Here is a 26,328-nt window from a genome sequence, read left to right as displayed (position 1 = left end):
GCCTCGAACTCAGAAATCCGCCTGCCTCTGCCTCCCGAGTGCTGGGATTAAAGGCGTGCGCCACCACGCCCGGCTGATTTCATTGTTAAAATCATCTTTTTTGTGGGCATGAGAGGAAAATACCTGAAGGAAAGAACAGTAAAATGCATGCAGTGTGGAAGTGGAAGGGAATAATCCTGGGGTAGGTAAGATATAAAGGAAAGAATTAGGAGAAGAGAAATGTTGGGATTCAGAGAGAGTAAACTAAAATTAAGGATGAATGGAAAAGCCTCAAAGAAACCTACTACTTTATATGCTAACTATGGTGGTTTGAATGAGCTCATGTACTTGAACAACTGGTCCCCAGTTGGTGGCAATGTATGAAGAGGCTATGGGTCCTTTCAGAGGTAGAGCTCTGCTAGAGGAACCTTGTCACTGAGAGTGGACTTTGAGGGTTTATAGCTTACCCCCACTTCCTGCTGCCTATCTGTGTGACCTTTGTGCTGCTGAGGATGTGATCTTTCAGCCTCCTGCTCTTGTTGCCATGCATCATTTTCCACCATTATGAACACATGTTCTTCTGGAACCTTCTGGAACCTTAAGCCAAAATAAAGTCTTTCTTATATAAATTCTCTCTGTGTGTCTGTCTCTGTCTCTCTGTCTCTCCTCCCCCCTCCCTCCCCTCCTCTCTCTCTCCTTCCCCCCACCTCATATTGCATTAGTTATTTTTCTAATTCTGTAATCTGACACAGTAACCAAGGCAATTTACACAAGAAAACACTTAATTGGGCTTAGAGCTTCAGAGGGTTAGAGTCCATGAGGGTGGAGAGAAGCCATAGCAGCCAGAACAGCTGAGAGCTCACATCTTAAACTGCAATAAGCAGAGATCACATTGAATGGCATGAGCCTTTTGAAACCTCAAACCAACACCCAGTGACACATCTCCTCCAATAAGGCCACATTTCCTACTCTTTCCTAAATAGTTCCACCAAACATATGAGCATATGAGTTTCTGTTCTTACTGAAACTACCACACAGCTTAACATGGATCCCTGAAGCCCATGGTCTGTCTTGTCTTGTATTGTATTATTATTATTATTATTATTATTACTATTGCTATTATTATTATTTAAGACATTTATTAACAGGTGCTTGCAGTTTGTTGATTTTTTAAAAATATCAAGTTGTAAACTTTATTACAAATTAAAAATGAAGTTCTTACAAATCTCAACTTGACCAGACATGAAACAATTTAAAAACTTTTAAAGGTGTATTGAGAAAAAAAAAAAACAGGTTTTTTTTTTTTCTTAAAAAACACATTTGTCATTACCAAAAAGAGACATCTTTAGGTAAAAATAATTTAAAAAAAAAAAAAAACCCGTGCTGTGTAGATAATGCAGACCGTTCTACTGTATCTGGTCAATGAGCAAAAAGACTTAAGGTCTTCAGCTACAATCGCTGTTCATTTCTTATTGCTAGAATTTCATATTCATTTCTTTTTGTTGGATGGCCAAACCAGATGATGGTAGAGATGGTGTACTGGCTGGTTTTATGTATCAACTTGACACAAGCTAGAGTTATCACAGAGAAAGGAGCTTCAGTTGGGGAAGTGCCTCCATGAGATCCATCTGTGGGGCAGTTTCTCAATTAGTGATCAAGGGGGAAAGGCCCCTTGTGGGTGGGGCCATCTCTGGGCTGGTAGTCTTGGGATCNATAAGAGAGAAGGCTGAGCAAGCCAGGGGAAGCAAGCCAGTAAAGAACATCCCTCCATGGCCTCTGCATCAGCTCCTGCTTTCTGACCTGCTTGAGTTCCAGTCCTGACTTCCTTGGTGATGAACAGCAGTTTGGAAGTGTAAGCTGCATAAACCCTTTCCTCCACAACTTGCTTCTTGGTCATGTTTGTGCAGGAATAGAAACCCTGACTAAGACAGATGGTAAGCTGGCATTTACTCAGCCGCACCCTGCTCAGCCTCTGGAGCAGACAAATTCTTAGCTGATGGATCAGCTGCTTTTGTCTCTTTGCCATCTTGTGGTTTAGGGTTCTCTGGGCATCTGCGTTAGTAATTGAAGTTGCAGTGATACCGGTGTTGAGGTGATTGCTGACCTTGGGTCTCATCTCCTTGATTTTCTTTGCCCTCTTCATTGCCATCCTCTCTAGGCTGCCTTTGGTGAGAAGGACTCCTAAAATGAACACTGCAGAATCATGGTCTGTAACCCTGATACACATTCTGTCTCACTGGTCTACCTTGTTCTCCTGCACCCTGGATCACTTCTCCTTGAACTGCGGCGGCGGGGGGTGGGGGTGGGGTGGAATACTGTGGTGAACATGCATAGGGTTGCAGCATGTAGTAAAGTGGGAATTTTTGCCTGGCCTTCAGGAATGCTTTCTGATTCCTCGTTCTTTTCCCCACTCTTACTTTTCTGGTAATTTTTCTGGTAATTGCATGGAGTGTCTATAAATGGTTATTGTCTGCTGTGTATTTACTGCTTTGAACTGCAACACCACCAGGGCCTGTAACATTTGCTACCTCTGCACCCTTTTCTCTTTCAACATCAAACTCCACAGTCTCTCCATCTTCTACACTGGGAAGGTACTTCCTGGGGTTATTCTTCTTTATGGCACTCTGGTATACCAATACATCTTCCTTGGTATAATTCCTGTTGATGAAACCGTATCTGTTCCTTACATTGAACCCTTTTACTGTTCCCAAAAGCTTAGTTGCAATAACCTTCTTGTCCCCACCAGTGGGCACCACCAACGTGAGGCCTCCTGGACCATCACTAATTGCACCGCCACCTGTGGAGACCGGCTTGGTGTTGGTGGCGCTGAGGGCAGCAGCGGGGTTGGCAGGAGGCTGCTGGGTCTCAGCCTTGCTGCTCAAGGTTGTGGGTGATGGTTACTGGGGCAGATGGCAACAGCTCCGGCTCCTCCTGGGTGTGGTGGTAACTAGGGAGGTAGCTGCAGTGAGCATCTTTTCTTTTCTTATCATATCATATATCATATCTTTTCTTTCTTCCTTCATTTCTTTCTTTCTTCTTTCTTTCTTTTTTTCTTTCCTTCCTTCCTTCTTTTTTCTTTCTATTTTTCAAAACAGTTTCTCTGTGTAGCCCTGGCTGTCCTGGAATTTGCTCTGTAGACCAGGCTGTCCTCAAAGGATTCACCTACCTTTGCCTTCCAAGTTCTAGGCTTGTACTACCATATCCAGCTCCAGAAGCCATACTTTTTCAAACCAGAGTACCAGTATCAGGTGTAGGATACCTCCCTATGAGTTTTTAGCCTGCTATCTAATCTCTAGAGCATCCCCAAACAATAGCAGCTACACCATTGTTCTTGGTTATACACTAGAACTAGACCATCTGACCCAATTGGTGAAGACACCACACATTCTGGACACAGAGCACAGAGAAAACAAGCTGGAACTGAGATAAATTCCTCCTTGTTAGCTAATATTCATAGCACGGGAATATGCAGTATAGGCTGTTGGGTAATAACTGTTATCAACAAGCATACACGTCTGTGGACTCTGTATGCTAAAGTGCTATACTGCCTATCAAGATATTCCCAGTGGTGCAACATTGGCATAGATGCTCTGGGACTAACCAACAACTCCCTGACCAGCTCTGAGGCCCATTTTGTAGGAAGAAATATATGTCTGGCACTGTATACTTAGCCAAAAGTCTATGACTAGAGTGGTCATTGCCCTATGGTATAATCTACTACTGATAGTTTGCTAAGTGGAAATATAGTTAAACTGCCTTGTAAATATTTATGTTTATACCCACAGATTAGTATAGCTCTCAGCTCTGGTCAGAGAAGCCTGTTTTGGAGTAGGTGATAGACAAACTAGGGACTTAAAACTGATCAAAGTGCTAAGAATAAGTGACTGCTGAGTGCTTGGATAAAAAATGGACACCTTCCCTTTAAATGCAGGGAACACTGTGGAAGATGGAGTGAAGGGAGATTTGAGAATTAATGGAGAGGAGTGCAGTGGAGTATACTGTCTTCTGGATATGCCACAACCATGTAATCATGAATACACAGCAGCTGTGATTGACCACATGGACGGGGAAAGAAAGGAAGGACACAAGGGTAGAAGGAAGATTGGTTGGAAAGAAGGTGTCAAGAGAAGTAGAAAAAAAAAAAAAGTAGAAGAGGGATGAGAGGGGGCAGTGGAGGGAGTAAATATAATCACAATGCATTGTGTGTAGGTATGATACTGATATTTTTTAATTAATCTAATTTTTAAATCATTTCTTTCATTCTCAAAAAAGCATCCTGATTTAGAAGATATATGATCACCTTAATAATTATCCCTCAGTTGCATGTAAGATAAAGAACTCCTCCCAAGCCGGGCGTTGGTAGCACATGCCTTTAATCCCAGCACTTGGGAGGCAGGCAGATTTCTGAGTTAGAGGCCAGCCTGGTCTACAAAGTGAGCTCCAGGACAGCCAGGGCTATACAGAGAAACCCTGTCTTGGAAAAAAACAAAAACAAACAATCAAACAAACACTCCTCCCAGACCATGCAGTTGTTAAGTGTGATAGTTTGAATATGCTTGCCCCAGGGGTGGCACTATTAGGAGGTGTGGTCTTGTTGGAGCATGTATGGCCATGTTGGAGGAAGTGTGTCACTGTTGGGGTGGGCTTTGAGACCCTTCTCCCAGTTGCCTGAAAGCCAGTTGCCTCCTATCTGCCCCTGAATGAAAATGTAAAACTCTCAACTCCTCCTGCACCATGCCTGCTATGCTTCTGCCTTGATCATAATGGACTGAAACTCTGAACCCATAACCCTGTTCCAATTAAATGTTGTCCTTATAAGAGTTGGTTTGGTCATGGTGTCTCTTAACAGCAATGGAAACCCTAACTAAGACATTAAGTGACAGATTTGGAATTAAAACCCCAGCACCTTGACTGTAAAGGATATGCTTGTAACTATTTCTTCATCCTGCATTCTGAAAAGTCAAGCATGAGATGAGTGTTGTCTACCCACCCAAGCAGAAATCTCAGGTCAGCGGAGTACAAGGTTGAATAACAGGAAACAGGCAGTCAGCTTGTGTTAGAAGACTCTAGCAGAGGTAGGAGAAAGGATAAAGCCACCCATGCAACTCCACATACAGGTGGGTCATTAGTCTTCTCTTGAGAACCTTCCCCAGCAACCAAAATGGAACAAAATCACAATCCCCTCTGTTTCTCAGAGAACACTCCATCAGGGATCAACTTAGAGCCTCTGCAAAGCACCAAGAATTTAAACAAACAGAAAGGCTGCCTAAGGAAAAGATGTCATCAGAAGTGAGAAGACCTCTCTTATCTAGAAACTTGGGTCTTTGAGTTTGTCCAAGGTATGCTATCCACTCTAACATGATATAACACAAACTCCAAGTTTGATACTATCCCTGGGCTCATTTTCTCCTCTGCCTCTATTCTTTGCAGTTGACTTAGTACCAGTGACTTAATTTCAGGGAATCTGGGTTGATCTGCCTAAGTAGCAGAGGGCAACTTCCTAAGGGGAAAGAGACCTATCATAAGTCTGCCCTAACTTATGGATTTCAAATCAAAATTGGAATGATGTAGGGATCATATACTTATAGCTTCTTCTCCCTCCTCTAGTACATGTAACAGTGAACTAAGATGAGCTCTGCCTATAAAGTCACCTGTCTGAGAGTAACAAGGTTGTTATTGAATTTCTAACTGTTTAAAGTCATCCATGTGGTTACCTCAAAATCATCACTATACTAGTCTAGATAGTTATAGATGGAAATCAACGCATCAAAATACTCTCTGTTGTGTTGGAAAGAAATAGTCCAAAATGACTTTATTAAAAGAACAAAATTAGCCAGGTGGTAGTGAGACATGCCTTTAATCCCAGCACTCACAAGGCAGAGGCAGGCGGATATCTGTGACGAGGCCAGCCTAGTCTACAGAGAAAATTCCAAGACAGCCAGGAATGTTACACAGAGAAACCCTGTCTCAGCCCCCTCCCAAAAAGAAAACTAGACTAGACATAAAACTGTAAGTTGTTTTCTTAATAAAATAAAATAGTTTCCTTCTTTGAATAAAGGAAGGTTTTACTATCCTCACCAATTGAAACAATTATTGTCATTGTCTTCATGAGAGCCCATTGGTTAACTGTGATGCATAATTAACCTCAGCTCTGTTTTACAAGCATACTCATATCAGTAGTGTTCAAGTGTATAACTGGAAGTAGGTTTATTAAAGTTTTCTCTTCTTCCCATGGGAGCTAAGAGACCTTGAGAGCAGCTAAGTTCACTCAGAGTAAAATGTCATTTGTTGGACATTTCATTCAACATTCTACACCCAGTTGCTGGAGGTAACCTTGCTGGAAAAAGCCAACTTCCAATCTTAGGGTGAAAACCCATACTTCTGCTCTTTTTCCCTCTAAAGATAAGATTTTCTAAGAACAACTAATGTTCTTTTCTTTTATAGATTTATATTTCTATCAGAGAAAATATTCAGATGTGTTCAACAGGGATAAATCGTCACCTTTTGAGCAATATTTGCTTTTGGAAACATCAAAAGTCACTCAGAACATCTTGGGAGATTAATATATAAATTAACTTTAACATAATATGACTCTTTTAAGGTTCATTCCTGTGATGTGAGAGAAATGACACTACCATCCTCCCTATTCTCACCCACTGCCTTTCCTTGAGTGCCTCAGTAAAGCCAGCCAATCCCTGGGTTGGTAAAGTTGCTTGACTTCCCTGGGACAAGGAACAAAGGCTCAGTGAGCCCATTTTCTAGAAAAGGATGTGATGATGTCATCTTAGTCTGTTTTCTATTGCAATACATGAACAGCACAGGCCAATTTTTAAAGAATAGCTATTTGTTTCACTAAAGGCTTTTGGGGCTGGAAAGTCCAAGAATTTGATACTAGGATCTGATATGGACTTTCATGCTGTATGATGACATGACAGAGGCATTGCATGATGTGACAGAACAAGCATGCTAGCTTAGATCTCTTTTCCTTTTCTTTTTTTCTTTTAAGATTTATTTATTTTATGTACATAAGTACACTGTCACTGTCTTCAGACACACCAGAAGAGAGCATCGGATCACATTAGAGAAGGTTGTGAGCCACCATGTGGTTGCTAGGAATTGAACTCAGGACCTCTGGAAGAGTAGTCAGTGCTATTAACCACTGAGCCACTCTTTTCATCTTCTTAAAAGGCCACTAATACTGTTATTGGGATACCCTCCTGGCTTAATCCAGCCCTAATTACCACCTGAAGTTCCCACCTCCAAATACCATTAACATATGACTTTGGAAATTGAAGTTTCAATCATGAAATTTTGATGGACAAAGTCAAATCATAGCACCATTCCTGAATCAGAATTTAGCATGGCAGCTTATAGGCTTAAGCTCTGGAATGTAGTAATTGTTTGTTGTTGTGGTAGTGGTGGTGGTTCTCTTTCTCTGAATTTTCTTTAAGTCCCCAGTTCCTTTGGTTCATAGCATCTGTTGTTTTCCTTATAGCTCTATCATATACCCTCTTTCTTAAATGGATCTCTAAATCTAAATCTTCAGGGGAAATCTTGATAATGAGCTCACTTTACCAACTAACTGCACCATTAGGAAGGGCCTTTACACTGGACACTCTTTATCCAGCAAAGATAGCCTTATCCTACATCTGTAAGGAGGCAGGCATGGGAAAAGAGCTTGCTCTCAAAGCACATAGTATGGCCAGGACTGTTAATTCTCTTTTGAAGCTATCCTTGCTGTGTAAGGAGAAAAAGTAGGCTTCAAACTTTCAAAGAAGCACAGCTGGCCCCCATGTCCTCAGTGCCTCCATTCCTCCATAGCCTGCCACAACCTACAGGAGTGTTCCATTCCCTGTGCCCAACCCAGGGGTTTCCACCCTCTTGCTCAGCACCCTCCTCAACCACCCATGGGTTTCTCTTCTGCTACTCACCTGGGCTCCCATTCCAGTGGCTGTGTCACTTACAAAAACTCAGCAACACTTCTGAGTCCTGAGTCTCTTTTGTGTGTCTCCAGGGCCTGCCCAGTCCCTTCCTGCGCTGCCCTTCACAAAGACTCTTGGACCGGGTGGTTCGACGATATGCTGAAGTAGTCGATGCTGGCAGCATCTTCATGGACCACTTCACTGCCGGTGACAAGCTGCGTCTCCTCTACACGCTGGCTGTCAATGCACACCCCATCATCCTGCAGGTACTCAGTGACCCTCTACATGCTTCCCTTCCCAGGTGTGTTGCCACCCCTGGGTTGATTTTCTCCCTTTCTCCCTGCATATCTTGGGGCAACAAAGATGTGCCAGTACATTTGCAACATCAGGTAAATGTTTGACAGCCTTGGCAGCTACAAAGGAATGAGGTATGAGCATGCAGGGCTGAGGGTGTGAGTAGCAGAGAATAGTAGCCAACTTTACGAGCTGAGGCAGCCAAAAAGGGCTTTGTGGAGGCAGGCAAATTTAATCTCTGCCACTAAGGTAAGTAAGATTTGAGCAAACTTGGGGGCTGGTGAAACAGCCACCCACAGATGCACCCTGAAACTATGTTTGGAAAGGAGAAAAAACTGGAAGTGACATAGTTGAAAAGTGGTCAAATAAATGAGGATGTATTGGGGCCTGGGGACATGCTTAGTCAAAAAGACAGAGGCACTTACCATGTTAAGAGACATCCATAGAACCTGTGGGGATAAATCCCCCTGACCAAGGATCAGGACACCTAAGTCACATAGTGGACAGAAAGGATGCCAGAGGTCAAAGGGGAATAAAAGAGGCTGAAAAAGGAATAAAGGGTAGAAGAATGGGTGGGAGAGGAGAAAGGGGGAGAGTAGGAGGAGGAAGGGGGGAAATGAGGAAGGAAGGGAAGAAGAGATGGAGGGAGGAAGAGAGGGGGGAAAGAAGGAAGGGAAGAGAGGAGGGAGAGAAAAAGAGAGGAAGGGAAGGAGGGAGGAGAGGAAAAGAGGAGGGAAAGCAGGGCATGGTGGAGCAGCCTATATAATGAGACCATCATTGAAAATACTATATATAAAGATGCAGGTAGATAAGAAAGGAGCCACAACAAGACAGTTCCTAAAGATTAGCCAAAATGTAAGTGTTGCTTATTGGATTCTTGCTTCATGCCAGGTATTATGCTGAAAATTTGCTATCACTATCAGTGCTCACTACAATCTCCCCAGAATGTTATCATTATCCCCATTGGGACTCAGAAAGTTTCAGCCATGAAACCAAATCCTAAAATTGTCTGACATCAGAGGCAAGAGGAGCTGTACTCTTTTCCCTAAAACCTGCACAGAATCTTTGACACTAAACATACTAATGGCAGAGAAGGCACTGCCACTTGCCCTGCAGGCTCAGGGGTCTTGTTGGAGGTCTTTTACCCACAATTCTAACTTTTGTTAGCACCTTAGTTACCTTAAGGCTTGGTTCCTGAGAGACATAGCCTGGAACCAGGGAACTGAGATATTCCACTCAACCCTGGGCTTTACCCTGAGAGTGTGTGGGATGGGGGCACCAGAGCAGCTTTGCACATTTAGACAAGGTCCATAGGTGTAGGATGCCCCTGTGAGGCACAAAGTATGTAAGGTGACCCAGTTAGGTGAAACTCAAAGCACAAAGAGCATGAGTTCTTTATAACATGACTTAAAAGGGGTAGAGGGTACCACAAAATTGTCAGGGGGAAGGGCTTTGAGGTCTACCTTTTGTTTTGTTTTCTGTAGTGTTGGGGATGGGACCCAGTCCATTGTGTGTGTGAGATAAGCAATCTGCTACTTAGATGCATGAACTAGACTTATCTTGTTTTCTTAAGAAGGTAATCAAAGAATAAAGTGGTATTTATAGTTTTTCTTATCAGTTCATTACAGCTTCATTAAAACATGTTCAAGAGTTGACATTCTAACATAGACATGGACTATTTCTACATGGTCTTACCCTGAGATGAAGAGCTATGTGTGGTCAATAGGAAAATCAGTCTCTTCCAGGACAAACTCCCACAGAGACTGTCCAATAACAAATGGCCAGCTCTGATCACATATACATATGAGTAATACTACATGGACACAGAAGGCTGTATATATACATGTAAAGATATATGCATATAAATATATATGTATCTGTGTGTAGCTATAATAAAGATCATGGATTTTGGAGAAAGAAGGGGGACACAGGAGGAGTTAGTGGAAGAAGGGAAGGCTGGGAGTGATGGAGATGCAGTGCTCATTTATGAAGTGCTAAAAAAAACTATTTTGAAAAATGGTCAAGAAAAATCCAGCTAGGATTCCCTCCCCAAATCCACAAGGTGAGAACAAGTAGTTAGACTGAGCCACACTCTCCCAGATCAGTATTCGTCTATCTGGAAGCTTTCATCCAGTTGAGAAGAACCTTTGAGTATGTAGTTACTGGAGCAAGGCAGATTTGCCCAGCCTAGCAGTGGGGACATCCAAAGAACAGTCACTGGCATGATCCTTGTCCTAACCCAGAACCAGGTACTTCTATTTATTCATGAGCTCTATTGAGACAGCTGGCCTCAACCCTCCTGCCTCAGCCTCCTGAAAAGCTGAAACTATATACATACGTGATACCCTGTTTGTAATATTATTATTATTTGTCTTGTAGTTACCCTGAAGTTAATCTTTTATTATTTTTCCCATGGCCTCTAAGCAATGGTATCTTGGAAATTGCATACTAGTCATATATTTTAAATGACACAACTTAAAATAAACATATTCCCTGAATCCTGGATACCACTGAAAATCACTGAAGGTTGGTTAGCATTCTTAAGTCTCACTTGGAGAAAGTTGTGAAATATGATCCACAGCACAGATGAGAGCAGCCTCCTCCTCCCTGAATTCCTCCTTCCATTAGCAATGCATTACAAAAGTGGAGGAAGAGCATGGGCCTTACCACATGGCAAAAGGTATAAAAAGATGAAGAAATGTTTTGCCATCATGTTTTGAGATCCAGGCTGGCAGTGAGACATATTTATGTGGGCTGCAGGAGAGAGGTACAAAGCAAGCTGCCTCTGTGAGATTTCTCTCTGTGTCTAATGCCTGTTCCTTCTGGCTTGACAGATCTTCCCTGGAGCAGAAGGCTGGCCAATGCCCAGGTACCTGGGCTCCTGTGGTAGATTCCTGGTCAGTACCAGTACCAGACCACTGCAAGAATTTTATGATGCCTCTCCAGAGCAAGCTGCTGACCTTGCCTACCAACTCCTCAGGGTCCTGGAATCCCTGAGGAGCAATGACTTGAACTATTTCTTCTATTTCACCCATGTTGATGCAGGCATGTTTGGCATCTTTGACAATGGGCATCTGTTCATCCGGGATGCCAGTGCGCTAGGCATCATCGACAAGCAGGAAGGTACGCAGCATGGGCTTGGCTGAACAGCTGTCAAGAGGGATATCAGGGTAACCAAAGCTAAGGAGGGGTGACCTGGGGTCACACTCCTGGGCCTTTATACTCTGTGTGTCACCGAGTAATCCAAGTTTGGGGGATGTTAGCAGTCATAAAACAATGTCCCCTCTCCCCCATTTGAATTTTGGTTTCATCTTCAATCCCAAATGGAAAATGAGCTTGGCCTTGCCTATGAGAAACATTGTCCATTGTGGTATGAACCCTGATGAGCCCTCCCGGGATGGTTCTGTATCTCACTCATACACAAGTCACAGGTCCTTCTCTCCCTCAAGCTTTTCTCCTTAGATGTTCTTAGCCTTCATTTAAGACACAATTATCGGCCTGTTGCACTAGTATACTTTGCAATCAGTGTTGATACACTGACTGTAAAGATTGAAACTTAAAATACAAGGAACCGAATGAGATGTGTGAGTGAGTTGTGTTTCTCAGTGTTTATAAGGCTCAACCAGTGTTCTAAAGCCCATTAACCCCCAGTTTCTCAAGGTGACCAAATATGCTGAGCACAATAATGGGACAAGAAACTTTTCTCATTCATGACATGTTTTTTACAAAGTGAAAAGATAGAGAAAACAAACCCTTTTTCTCATTTCCTGATTTACCTTTATTAAGAAGAATCAAATAAGAAAAAAGGTTGATTCCAGAATATTCAGGCTATGCAAACATTGGTCCCATTGCAATCTGCTGAAGGCATATTATGAATGACATGCCCCCCTCCAACTTTCTATTTTAAATGTGCAATGAAACCAATCCTAATAGCATCCTTACTTCCCTAATTCAGTAATCCAGATTTCTACAATTATAGCCCAGCTTCTGGGGGACAGTAGATTCCCCACACTTGCACCTTAGCCTAATTGTCAGAGAACATTACGCAGTGCTGTTCTCTGAAGGGGCTGTTACATTCCTGAGCCCTAAATCTTCTGGTGATAGGAAAATAAGTGAAGCCCTTCTCTCAGCAGTTCTAATTGGCAGTGCCCCACCCTACCCTACCCCACCTCCCACATGAAAGAATAGTTTGTACAGTATCTGATAGTTTCTATTTCTCTTCTAGGCAGCCAAGCAGCTGCCAGGACTGGAGAAAATGAAGACATTTTTAGCTGCCTGGTTTCTGACTGCCAGATCCAGCTGTCCTCCTGTGACACTGTCCCTGAGAAGCAAAGCCTTGTGCTGGTGTGTCAGCAGCTGCTGCCTCAACTTCTCCAGGGAAAGTTTCCCTCCCCTGTGCAAAAGGAGATAGACTCTGCTCTCAGCCTGTGTAGCAAGGATAACAGCACAGACCTAGAAGTTCTTGGGGCTACCAGTTGGCTGAAGGACATCTTAAGATCTTTGAGAACCTGTGATCCTAGATTTGCCTATCGTTACCCAGACTGCAAGTATAATGATAGATTCTGAGTGGCTAAAGGGACAATCTGCAAGCTCTTCCATGTCCTTGGTTGAATTACTGCCAAATTATAAGAAGCAATTCCATTTTGAATATTTAAGTACATTAATTTCCTAAGAAACACACAAAACTTGTGGGGAAAACTTTGACACTGCATATTTGACCTCACTGGCTAGGACACCATTGCATAGTCAGGAGGTGGACACAGGAAGACCAGGTGTGAACACTCAATATCTTTGAACCTCCATTTTCTGTATATTTTACCAGACTTTTGCAAGTTTCAAGAAAACAGAGGTGTAAGGAGCCCAGAAATACAATTGTGACCAACAAAGCATGTTCCAGAAACACACGCAGATAGGGCAAGTGAGAAAGTCCCATATTTTGGGGAGGCTGGTGTAGGTAGAGGGCAAGGTGAAGGCAGGGCTTTGAGCCATTGGAACTCAACACCCCCATTCCTACTCTCCTGCATCTGCGAGAAGAGACTATAAGCCAAAAGGATGACCTCACCTGCCACCAGTTCCTGAACTCTCTGGGCACCTGGTATTCCTTATGCATGTGCAAAAATCACCTCAGGACATGGAAAAGAGTCAAGGGTAAGATGAGAATGGGGACAACTGGGGCCAATGTGCTTGCTTAGGTTCTCTAAAAGCAAGGGTCAAAACCCAATTACCTGAGTTTTCTTAGAGGATATGCATACAGAGAAGGTAGAAAAAGGGAAACATGCAAAGGCTGAAAGGCAAACTCATGCTACAGTTTGACCATCAGCAAAAGTTAGACAATGTAGACTTTCTGGGCTTCTACAAGACCAAGACTGAGCCATACATCAAAGAAATCCCATATCTCCAATGAACAGATCCATTTTATTATCCAACTGTGTTCAGCACTGGCCAGAATAGGCTATGGCAAGTGTGACTGCAGCTTAGTTGCAAAACCAGATTTCAGAGCACAGCAACCTGCAGACATTAAACAGGTTCCACTGCCATTCTAGGTGCAGCCTGGGACCAGGGCCTGCTCTCTCTGCACCACTCAAGGAGTCCTAGAACTCTTATCCAAATGTGGCCTTGCAAGTCATTATAAAAACATTTGTTTTCAACCAATGGAATACATTTTACTAAAAAATTACTTTGACATACCTTTAATGTATTTAACTATATGGCTTATGGGCCTCTATGCATGACATTTTCTGCCCTCCATAACAATCATAAAGGTCTCTTAGACCTTTATTTAGCCTCACTATAAGACCTCTACTTATGGGAATTGTTTGGTCTACCTCCTTTCTTCTACCTCTAAATTAGCACCTTGGCAGTCAGAACACCTGATTTAACAAGCCTCACTGCATACAGAAGGAAACTGAGGCCCAGAGAGGCCATGATTTGCTGAGAAACTGCTGAAATCCTCCCTACCAGTCCATTCCCCAGTTCCTTTCCTCATCAGTCTCATCTATAGAATTCTATTTTCATTCACATTTAAAGTTGAATCTCAAAGGCCCTATCTTGTGGTATATCATGTGGCCTTTTGGTGTTGCCTTTTGACAACTGCTCCAGACATTGTCCCATGGCAACCACAACAGTGAGGATAACAGACCAAGCTTATACCATGCCTGAGAAGCTTTAAAATTGGTGTCCTCTGGCTGGCTGTGGAGAATGATGTTTGACCACATCTCCAACCTAAGTTATCATGATTTCCTCTCCCTACCGACTTGCTTGAAGTATGTGATCCTAGGCATCCTACTGACCAGAGAACGCAGGGAAGGGGCTACAGTTTCAGACTCTCCAAAGATGCACAGGAACATAAGACTGTCCCCATAATCAACCCCACTCATGTCAGGATCAGTCTATCTCAATAGAACCATTGTGTTTCCACTGAAGACTGTGAGTAACTTTGATTTAGGATCTACAGAGTTGAGAAATGGAACTTATAATAACCCTCCTCTTGCCTCTCTACCACATATTTGTGGGGAAGAAAAGAAGGAGGGAATGAGTCCTCTATGCCCGTGGTCTGGGACTCTGAAAAATTATCCTTCAAAATCATGGAGCAGCTAAATCTAGGAAGGAAACAGCCCTAGATTCCTACTGAGTCAAAACAAAGAAATCTTATGTCCTCTTTGATAGAGACCCAGAAGCAAGCAAAGAACAAAACTACCTGAATACCTGCAGGAGGTGAGTGGAAGATTTGTTTTTAGTATGAACTAAAACAAGCACTATGTCTGCAGTTCAGTCCAAGGGAAGACAGATAACCTTTTAGGCAGGGCCTAACACTTTGAAGTGGCCTAGAAATGACTCCTCATCTAGTGGTCTTTTATAAGATTAGGAGGTTAAGAAGTCCTTTTCTCATACATTTGGAACGCAGACCTTTTCTTGCCATCATGACCAAAGATCACAGACCCCCTCCTAGGTATTATCTCCAAGCCATATCCTCCCTAATCACTCCCTGATATCTGTTGATTCTCTGTCCATCCCTACCTGTGATAGACACAGAACAGAGCTGCCAGGCCTCCCTCCACAAGGGACACTTCTTCATTGAGTGCAGTAGTGTAGGTTGCAGGCAGCACTGACTGTCAGCCCTTTGGGCTGTGCCTTGGTCACTCTGTGGCTTCACTTGAGGCCACACTTGTCCTGAGACATATCGATACCTAGTCACTGGGCTTATGATGAAATGTTTTGCCTCAATCATTTTGACCCAGTTAGCTACAACCCGAATGGGTAATTTTTATTCCAAAACTCTACATGCATCAGATCAAGACTCTTCTGGGCCTGCAACACAGTCTAACTGACCTTGCCCCTCCTTTTTCTATGAATTCTTTTCACAGGTGTTGACTAAATGAGCACCAATGAGTGGACAAAATGGTGGCTCCACAAAAACATGTTCACATCTTAATCCCCAGAAGCTGTGATAATTGCCTTTATGGGAAAAGATGTGATTAAGGACTGTGGGACTTTCCAGGATTGTATAGGTAGGTCTTAAATGGAAGCCCACGTGTCCTCATAAGATGGAGGCAGAGGAACTTTTGAGAAAGAAAATCCAATAATGTGAAGACAGAGGTCAGTCAAGACTGGCACAATGCAACTGAACTCCAGCATCCATCAGGAATTGGCAAGGAAGGAATCCTTCTGCCAGATCCTCCACAGGAACTATGAATCTCATGCTACCCTAATTTCAACCCAGTGAGCCCCAAGAATTGTGAGAGAATACAATTCTATTGGACTGCACCACCTCCTTCATAGTAATTTGTTTTAACACTTGCAGAAATCCAATACACACTCTGAAGTCTACTGAATATCAGTGTCCAGAGAGTTCCACCTGCAACATTCACCCACAGTCTTCTGTGAGCAAATGGAAGAAATACTTGAGCTAAGATGTACTGCACTGGTAGAGCACTTGCATAGCAAGCTGGATCCCTAGTTTTATCCCCCAATACAGCAAAAGCATGGCCTGGCATGGGAAGTATAGGATAGATCCTCATGCAGAGCTGAAGGTTTCTTTCCTCCAAAACTCTAGACATTACTGAAGACCCTGCTCAGTCTTATGATTATTCGGAGGCTTTCTTGATAGTTCAGCTACCAGAGATCACTTTCTGAACCTTGTCCCTTATGTTCTGTGCCACAGGTCTGTGCCTCATGTTTGGTTTCAGGATGATCTGTGTCCTGCTTGCCATCTAGCTCAGAGATTCCTGAGTCGGGGCGAGATGGAGGGAGGCAGTAATGTGAAGAACTTTGTGTTTCCAATAATAAGGGAGGGCTAGACACAAAGCAGAGGCTAGGAAATGCTCCTACTGAGACAAGTGATTGACTTCTTTTGCCCTTCCTTACATTGTTCATGTGCTATCCTGGCTACCAATCAAAGAGAGCCACTTCTCAATAGCCAAGAGACAAGTGAGACAACATACAAGAGACTTCAACCAGAATAGAATTATAATCGGCTATATTCTACTGGCTGAGATTTGAGTGGAGGTATTATTTTGCCAGTTTATATCAACCACACCTTTTATCCGGTAGGCTGGGCTATATGATTTGTGGGAACCAAAGAAAAATGGAAATGTGAGATGGATCTATTCAGAAACAGCTCATAGTTGTAAGATGAGACAACAAAGCTAAGTTGAGGCCCTCTTCTGTGTAGGTTTCAGGCTCATCAAGCAGGCAAGGACTGCAGATACACTCCTTACACTTGGCATGGAGTGTTATTACCATTTATTGGAGGTTCCGTTGCCCTCCACACTCAAAGGGAGCAAGTATAGGACAGAGGTGAAATATATGCTTAAAGCTTATAAGATCAGACTCAGTAGAGTGAACAGCACCCCAGTCCATGAATCTGACTGTACAGGAGTATGTTGATTTCAGTGGTTTGGTAAATATGGTAATTGGTGAGTCTCCTGCCTGTGGTCTTACAACACCTAAACCTAAACATTTTCTCTGTAGTTAAAATAAATCCTATGTCGTTTACTTTTTCCAGGACTTGCTTTTTGTGTGCATAAAAATATGGAGGATTAGCTTTATTCTTGAAGAAATATTGTCCCCTGTAAGTCATGTGATGTCTCTGTTTGAAGGCAAATTTAGGAAATGAACAGAGGCTGTCTCCATAGAGAATGGAGACCCAAAATGCCATCTTAGAGGAAATCCTGATTTGTTGTAGAAATATTTCGTTCCAACAGGGGTTTTTACCCAGCCTTGATCATTCAATTCCCTACTAAAATATGCACACAACCTTTATATGTTTTTTTATACAACAATAAAGCTTAAACAGCACAAGAGCTGGGGACATATCTACCCTCTATGCTATTAGAATCTACTTTCCTATCGATAACACTGAGTTATTACTTACAATGCTTCATCTGGGCTGCTCTTAACTCCAATTGGCCAGCCCTCAGGGCCACACTTTTATGGCTCACCATGGTGACTCTTCTCTCTTCCTTCACCTTCTCCTCCTCATGGTTCTCTTCCAACTCCAAGTCTGAGAAACCTAAACCCCATCTATGTCTCTTCTGCTTAGCTATTGGCTATTGGCATCTTTATTAAATAATCCGAAATAATTTGGCAACAGGGTCACTTGGGTCTACATGCAGATTCCAGGTCTACACATAGCACTACAGTAGACAGCAAGACCAAACCTCAATACTGATTCCTACCCAGGGAGCTCCCACAATGCCTCTGGCTGTTAGTCTGACCGTAGCCATTTTGGGTGCAGTCATGAAAGACAGCAGCCTCCCTCCCTCCCTCCCTCCCTCCCCCCCCTCCCTCCATATTCTGGCCCTCCAGCAGGCTCAGAAGAGAAACTTCCAGAGAATGTGGTACAGGGAGCTTTGCCAAGTCCACCTGTGCTCATTATATGACGATAATTGGCCCAGTGAGCACCAGTGTTCACGTGGTTCATGGTAATATGGCTCCCCCATCCACTCTACCCCTGTTGTCCACAGACGTTGGCCCAGTTGAGCTTACAAGAACATAGGATATTCTCTATCTTGCAGCTTTTGAAGGAACTTTAAATCATAATAAAAGGTTGACACCCAAGCAGGGGACAACAGCATTTGCAAATGCAACAGCTCTCCAAGAAAGCAAGTTGGAGGCATTGCACAGTGAAGACAGGACATGTCAGTGACACATACATTAGAACTTTGAAGAGACAGTAAGGAAAAAACAACATTTCTGTTCCACTCAGGTGACCAAAGAATAACTTTCAAGCCTAGACTATGACCCTAGAGCCAGCATGGCAAACCCAAGGGAAAATTGGCTCAGGAAGAAGACATGGACCCTTTTGGATCCTGCTGTAGTCATTTGCAAAAATCAGCATATCAATGTTATTCTTTGCAGAAATGATGTTCATTGTAATTAAGTAATAAACATACCATTTGTAGTAAATAATAATGCACTATAATTGCAAACTGTTGGAAAAATCATAAAGGTAGCTACATGTGGAACCGTGAAAGGCAGCCTGTTTTCTGGTCAAGCTAGGGGAGGGGGAGGGGGCGGGGGAGGGGGGAGAGGGAGAGGAGAGGAGAAAGGCCTAGGTTTTGTTTTTAACTAAGCCACTCATGGTCTTGGGCAATCTGGAGTTCCAGTGTAGGTCTCTTGTTTGTGGAGGGTACGCTTTAGCTGATTCTGTCTCTCGTGGATGGTGCAACCATCCTCTGCTGCCACTTGTGGGGCACTGGTCATGGGGAAATAAAAGGGGTGGGAGAGGTGACCCAAGTCTTGCCAGAGCTCTGGGGCTCTGGGCAGGCAGACGTGGGAGACTGCCGAGGGACCCCACGGAACCACTGCAAGATGGGTGTTGGGCCATGTTAGGCCACTGGACCCCACTCCTCAGGGTGGGGAAGGCACAGTCTCTGCTCCAACTCTCGGACACCACAGACCGCTGGGTACCACTGGAGAGTTGGTTCTGGGGTCTCTGGGCCTCACAGAGGCCAGAGATGACAGGTTCTAAGTCTCAGATGCCTCTGGATGTCACAGAAGAACTGAGAACAAAGTGGGGTCCTGGGAGCAGCTTGGTCAGGGCCAGGGCCAAAGGGAAAAGGGGAGGGGGGGGAGGCGCTGGGTAGTTTCTGGGTGAGTGAGAGTCTGGCTAGCTCAGGCTGCTAGCTCAGCGGGTGGCTTGGGTTGGCTAGTGGCCATGGCTAGAACACAGAAAGGCCTCCTGGTGGGAGGTTAGATGCGTGGCTCTTTACAGGGAAACCTGCTCCATTGTTCCCGCCCAGCGGATCCTGATGAGAAGAGAAGGTCCATGGTTTCAAGGTGTTTATTGTAGAAAGGCAGAGATAGGGAGAAGAGTAGAGAAGTAGAGGGCAGCCATGGCCATGTTGAGAGAGGAGAGAAGAGTGGGGACGAAGGAGGACAAAAGGTCAGAGTAAGACCAAGAGCTTAAGAGAGAGAGAAGAGACAAGAGAGAGAGGGGAGGGGCCAAGCAGCCCCTTTTATAGTGAGCTAGGCTACCTTGTTGTTGCCAGGTCACTGTGGAGAGGAGCATACCTGGCTATTGCCAAGTAACTGTGTGGGTGGAGTACAGACAGCCTATGTGACTGATGGCCACAGAATTATGGAGCTGAGTTCTCATGTCAGGAGCCTATGTCTGGGAGCATGGCAAACAGGTTTTCTGTCCCCTGAAGATTAATCTGTTGGATCTCCGGGGTTGGAACCTAGCTTGACCAGAAAACAGCCTGTCTTTCACAGTCCCACAGCTACACAGAACAGAGGCAGAATTAACTACAGTGTATCCACACAACAGCATGCCATGCCCTGTACAGAGGGAAGATGAAGGGCTCCAAGAACTCACATGAGGAAAAGCATCATAGGTATTTATAGGGAGCTAATTTTTGTGCAGGAAAGAAGACATGTAAAACCCCATTTACATGTTTGCTCACTTGAAATATTCTAAACTAGATGCTATGAGAAATTGGAAGTAATGATTTGATTGTTTATCTTAATGCATGCACAGTACAGGCTAGTAGGCTAGGAAGTGTGCCTAGAGCTCCATTAAGAAAATGGCAGCCCTTGGTTTGGGTGAGAGTGATGCTTGGTCATTCTGTCTGCACAATGTTCATGTTGTTGTTTGTGTTAAGCATGAGTACAGAGTAGCCTTGTTTTATCTTGATCCATCTTAGTCAAAGAGGAGCCTTGTTTGATTTTGGCAATCTGAGGAATTGTTTATGTTGTAAGGAGAAAACAAGGGCTGTACTGTCCTGGCCAAAGCCAGCTGTGGGCAACACTGAGGCTAAGGCCTAACTGATAGTGCCAACCCAACTCCACCTCTCAAGAATTTCTGTCTCCTTTTCTCTAGGACCATTGGTAGAATTCAAAAAGAGTCCATATAAACAGGGCTATTATCAATGTTAATTTCTTAGTATCAGTATCAGTGAAGATTCAAGTTAAGTGATATGTTAGCACGTGAGGAGCCTAACTGAACAGTATAAATGTATTCTGCACTCTATTTTGTACCTTTGTTATAAGTATAAAATTATTCAAAAATAAAGACAGCATTTAATAAAAACATCAGTTAACCCTGTGTGTGTGTGTGTGTGTGTGTGTGTGTGTGTGTATGTGTGTGGTATGTGTAAATGTGTGTGTTATATGTGTGTGTATGGTGTATGTATATGTGTGTGTGTGTATGGTGTATGTATATGTGTGTGTGTGTGTGTGTGGTGTATGTGCTTATGTGTGTGCTTATGTGTACGTGTATATGTGTGGTGTGGGTGTGGGTGTGTGCCACAGCAATCAAGTTGATGTCAATTCTTTCCTCCTACCATGTGGCTCCTTCAGGTTATCAGTCTTTTCAGGAGGAACCTTTTACATTCTGAGTCATCTTGCTACCTCTAAGAGTTTTGTTTTATTTTATTTATTTTATTTATCTTATTTTATTTTTAAACCTTTACTCATAGAGCAGAAATTAATTAGCACTGTGTGGAGAGGTTAGTTTGCATGTCAGGGTTGTGCTGTGGAAAACAAGACATGTATCTCAAAAATTCAAAGCATCATCTGTGTGACAAGATGGCCCTGACTATGACAAACACATGGAAGTTGACCTGGCATCACAAGAGGATTTGGGTCTCCCACAGAAGGTATAGTCTAGGGCAGAGTTCATCAGATAGAAACATTACTGCTCCGTTTCCATTGTTACTGACATTTCTCTCCATCTCTTTGATCCAATCTGTTTATGTGAATATATCCATCCTGGTACAAGTGCTGCTTGGACCACAGTTGAAGATCAGAGACACTTGGGGCTCCCCTATAGGCCCATCTCAGATCCTTTCCCTGCTATACACAGACTACAGTGTCCCTTGAAAAGCAGCTGCCAAGCATAGCTTAATCCACTCCCATTACCCTATCCTGCCATCTCTACAGTTATCACTTAGCCAAATCTATCTATTTGAATCTTGCCTGTGCCTGCAACAACTCTCTAAGAAGAAAAATTAATCTTTAAGAGAAATTGTACCAAAAGTAAGTCAGTAGTATTTGGCTTGTTAAAATAACAAATATTTTGATATTTTTTTAATGATCCTACCCAGGGCAGGAAAAGAGGCAAGCCATGAAAACTTTGTAAGAACATCATCCCACTGAAAAGCAATTTGGCAAAGTTCATCAAGAGTCTTAAAAGGGGAGTGGTGAGTAGAGTGGGGAGAAAAAGCCTAAAAGGAGATGGCACATTCTACCCAGTAATTCCACTTATGGGATGCAAGCCAAAAGAAGTCTTCAAGAATTCAGAGAAACGTATGTGCAGACTCCTGCAAAAATCATGTGTTAAATATCCATGACATCTACTAAATGAGAATAAGTGGTATTTTTAACAGGTATAAACTACAAGACAATGTAACATGGAAAAGGAGAAAACAGAATCACAAATTTGAAAGCCAAACAGCAAAAAATTTAGGACCAAGAGAATGGGATCTTAAACTGGCAGCAAAAAATTAGAGAACCATCTCAATTCATACCAAAATCCCTTTCCTCCCAAAGTTTGAGACTGACAATACCAGATCACATCAGAAATGAGAGCCAAGAAGTAACTGGAGTCTGGATAAGGCTTCTTTTTAGAAGCAATTGGATCTCTGCCCTATCCCCAGTTTTCAGATCCAAAGTCAGGGCTCTGAAAGATCAACAGCAACAACAACAACAAAATCAGACACTCCTTCCCTAGACAGTATGCATGCAGAGAGGGCCTGAAAGTTTGCATGCATGAAGACTGTACGTTCCCCACCCTCTCTCAAAACTCTAGGCTGGAGAATAGAGGAGTGAGCTGGCTCCCAGAACCCCATGCAGGAGATTGACATCAGAAGCTCCTCAAATAAGGCACTCACCAGGTGCCCACCAAGAGGGCTCTGGGCTTTCCAAAGTCATCTTTTTCAGTTCCCTGTGACTTTTGTTTTCCTTCTAGTTTTGAGTCTCAACATTATTTTGAAATTATTTCAAGCCTTCAGAAAAACTGATAGAAAAGTCCAAATACCTCCATGCACCCTGAATCTGCATTGATCATTGTTTGCTTTCTGCCCTGTGCCTACTTTGTCAGCCCTCACTGCCCTCTTCACCTGTCTCCCTGTCTCCATTCCTGGATGGCTCTGATGCCTCATACTCTGCCTTTTATATTCCCACTTTTTTCTGAGCTATTTTGGAGAGATTATAAATGTGCCCCTACATGCTTAAGTCCATATCTTAAAAGCAAAGACTTTTATAACCACAATATGAGGACCCAGACCAGAGCAGTATCACTGAAATCCTATTAACTGACTCCAGTATATCTTCAGATTTTGTAAAATTTCCCCAAACTGTCCTTCAAGAAAGTTTGGGGTTTTTTTGTTTTTCCTGTCTCCTGAACCACACATTGCACACAGTTGTATGTCTCTGGTCTCCTTTAACTTGAAATAATTTCTCCACTTGTATATATGTGCTTTGTCACTTTGATGTCTTTCTTTAAAATGGAGAGGCTACTTGTTTTGTAGAATGTCATTCAGTTGGGGTTTTCTGATTCAATATGGGTTTTGCAGTTAGAGTAAGAAGTGACACTGCAATTTTGTCACTGTGTCATATCACAGGACATATGAGGTTAGTTTATGAGATGATTGGTGATGTTCATGTGGTTAAGATGACCTGTACTCACAAGCCTCCACTGTAAAGTTAACATATAATTTAGAGGTAATACTTTGAAATTATCAAAATAGCCTCTGTTCCTCAAACTTCCCACGTACTAATATTAGCATCCATTGGTAATTCTTATCTAAATCAGCTGTCACTAGAATGGTTGCTGTACTGGCTAGTTTTGTGTCAACTTGACACAGCTGGAGTTATCACAGAGAAAGGAGCTTCAGTTGAGGAAATGACTCCATGAGATCCAGCTGTAAGGCATTTTCTCAATTAGTGATCAAGGGGGAAAGGCCCCTTGTGGGTGGGACCATCTTTGGGCTGGTAGTCTTGGGTTCTATAAGAGAGCAGGCTGAGCAAGCCAGGGGAAGCAAGCCAGTAAAGAACATCCCTCCATAGCCTCTGCATCAGCTCCTGCTCCCTGACCTGCTTGAGTTTCAGTCCTGACTTCTTTCAATGATGAACAAATGAATAAACCCTTTCCTCCCCAAGTGCTTCTTGGTCATGATGTTTGTGCAGGAATAGAAACCCTGACTAAGACAAATTGGTACCAACAGAGTGGAGTATTCCTGTGAAAACCTGACCATGTTTGGGGGAGGACTGTGGAAGGACTTTGGAACTTTGGGCTAGAAGATCCATTCAGTGTTAAGAGCTCTGTCAGATGTTGTATAGGAGCTTGGAAGATAATGTTGAGAACAGTGCAGAAGATGGAGGCCTAGCTTGTGAAATTTCAGAGGGAAAAATAAAGATTCATTTCAGGGCCATTGCTATTTGGGAGTTTGATTATTCTGTGGTTCTGGTTAGCTGGGGCTGAAGAATCAGCTGTGATTAACAAGATACCAGAACTACTAAAGCAAAACCTTTGTATTACTGGGACTATTGATGCTGGTTAGCTGGAGCTAAGAAATTAGTGGTGATTAAGAAGAGACCAGCATCACTGAGGAACACTTCTGGGAAGTGTTTTCTGAGAGCACAGAGGCTGTGTTCCAGAGATAGCCAAAGTTGTACCTTGTGCTGTGGATGGAGTTAATAATGTGTAAGAGTTACCCAGGTGGTACTGGTTTTGAAGGCATGAAGGGGTCACGCAGAGCAGCTGAGGCTCACCACTGTGAGAGGCCATAGAAGGCCATTGGTGAAGGTGCAGCCTCAGTTGAAGGTGATGGCCCAGGACTGAAGGGGTCATTCAGTGTTTTGGAGATGCCAGTACCATGAGATGACCACCAAGAGCAGCAGCAATGGGGTACAGGTATCTGGAGTGTACAGGATGACGGGTGTGCTACAAAGGGCATGGCTGGAGAAGTGACCCAAGCCCTTGGAGGAGCCCAGAAGATCGTGAGTTGGATCCCAGACATTGGATGGTTGGAGATTGATTTTTGCTTTTGATTGTGACTGTGCCCTGATATTTTTCCCTCTTGAAGGAAGAAACTATTTTAGTGGAGCCCACAGTTAAGAGACTTTTAATTGTAAAAAGACTTTGGGTTTTAAAAGAGATAGATATTTTAAAGAGATTGAAATTGTAAGAATATGTAAAGACTGTGGGACTTTTAAAGTTATTTAGATCTTGGGGATGAAAAAGAACGTAAGGGTTGAAGCTTACTTAGTGATGTGTTTGTGTGTCAAGTTGACAAGGGATCAATTGTACTGGCTAGTTTTGTGTCAACTTGACACAGCTGGAGTTATCACAGAGAAAGGAGCTTCAGTTGAGGAAATGCCTCCATGAGATCCAGCTGTAAGGCATTTTCTCAATTAGTGATCAAGGGGGAAAGGCCCCTTGTGGGTGGNNCCATCTCTGGGCTGGTAGTCTTGGGTTCTATGAGAGAGCAGGCTGAGCAAGCCAGGGGAAGCAAGCCAGTAAGTAACATCCCTCCATGGCCTCTGCATCAGCTCCTGCTCCCTGACCTGCTTGAGTTCCAGTCCTGACTTCTTTCAGTGATGAACAGCAATGTGGAAGAGTAAGCTGAATAAACCCTTTCCTCCCCAAGTGCTTCTTGGTCATGATGTTTGTGCAGGAATAGAAACCCTAACTAAGACAGTTGCCAAGTAATGACTTTCTAATTCTTTTATTCCTGTTCCATTGATTATTTGCAATCTTTGTACAAAAATAACTTTTTCTTTCCCCATACTTAGTATTTTATGTATGGACTAGTAGATTAATATTGAAAGGGTTATAGTTTATTGACATTTGTTTTAATGCTCAAATTTTTCTCAGAGGTAGTGATTGCAAGATCAGGAACACTTGACACCTTAAGATGATGACTTCTAATTTCTGAAGAGAAATTATTTCCAACTTTGAATAGTTGGTTATATGTCTATTCAAACTATCCAAAGTATTTCCAAGTATTCAAGGTCTGAGTTTTTCTTTTTAAATGCCCTGTCCTAGGAAACCATCAGAGGATGTGTTTTGCTTAAAGAACACAATAGGTCATAATAAAGATGATACAAGTTGTAGGAAAGCAGAGAGCTGGCATCCAGATGGACAAGGATCCCAGGAGACTAGTAAGGTAGTTCCTAGAGTCAGCTTAGCATCAGGCATAGATATACACAAAAGGCCAGGTCAAATGAATTCAAAAGGTACTCCCTCAGACAGAAAACACAAACCCAGAGTGTCTGCTTGTTTTCAAAGAAAACTTATGCTGCTGAAGAATTTAGGTTAAATTAAAAGTAATTATAGTTGAAAAACACAAGCAAAGGCATTTAAACAATTAACTTCTGAGCAAAAAATTATGCAAAAACTAAAAATGGGTATTGTATACCTCGTGGGGGACCTATGAATGGTATTTTATGAAGACATAGTGCTTCAGACACAAAATATTGATTAACTGAAGTAATGGTATAATCTATATTGAGGATAGAAGAAAGACCTTTATGAGAGGTGTGGGCTAAGGAAAAGATAATATAGCGAAATGAACCTTCATTTTCGATAGTGGAATTTCAAAAAGAAAATGTTTACCACAGACAAAATTAAGAGGTTTCCATTCAAACATGTTATTTAAAGAAGTACACTCAGTAGGAGAAGGAAATA

General features: G+C 42.9%; 1 protein-coding gene and 1 pseudogene across 4 annotated transcripts in view; one reads left to right on the top strand and one right to left on the bottom strand.

Moving 5' to 3' along the window:
* Nucleotides 1-17,501, top strand: part of Dipk2b (divergent protein kinase domain 2B) — a 54,862-nt gene extending 37,361 nt beyond the window's left edge. Inside the window, exons 3-7 of one of the 4 annotated variants that reach the window (XR_003835652.1) lie at nt 7,994-8,167; nt 11,030-11,318; nt 12,421-13,343; nt 14,862-14,909; nt 15,560-17,501. Coding sequence is in view for 1 of the 4 variants with exons in the window: in XM_021153889.2 (XP_021009548.1) it covers nt 7,994-8,167; nt 11,030-11,318; nt 12,421-12,761 (804 nt within the window). In the remaining 3 variants the exon portion in view is untranslated. Of the gene's footprint in view, nt 1-7,993; nt 8,168-11,029; nt 11,319-12,420 lie in introns of all 4 variants that reach the window. The other 3 variants (XR_003835651.1, XR_003835650.1, XM_021153889.2) reach the window with 3 other exon arrangements.
* LOC110287005 lies at nt 1,926-3,198 on the bottom strand (annotated as a pseudogene).
* Nucleotides 17,502-26,328: the final 8,827 nt, after the last annotated feature.

This window comes from Mus caroli, chromosome X, assembly GCF_900094665.2.
Source record: "Mus caroli chromosome X, CAROLI_EIJ_v1.1, whole genome shotgun sequence".
NCBI lineage: Eukaryota > Metazoa > Chordata > Mammalia > Rodentia > Muridae > Mus > Mus caroli.
The sequence above is the reverse complement of the archived record's forward strand: the minus strand, read 5'-3'. Positions and strand labels throughout refer to the sequence as shown.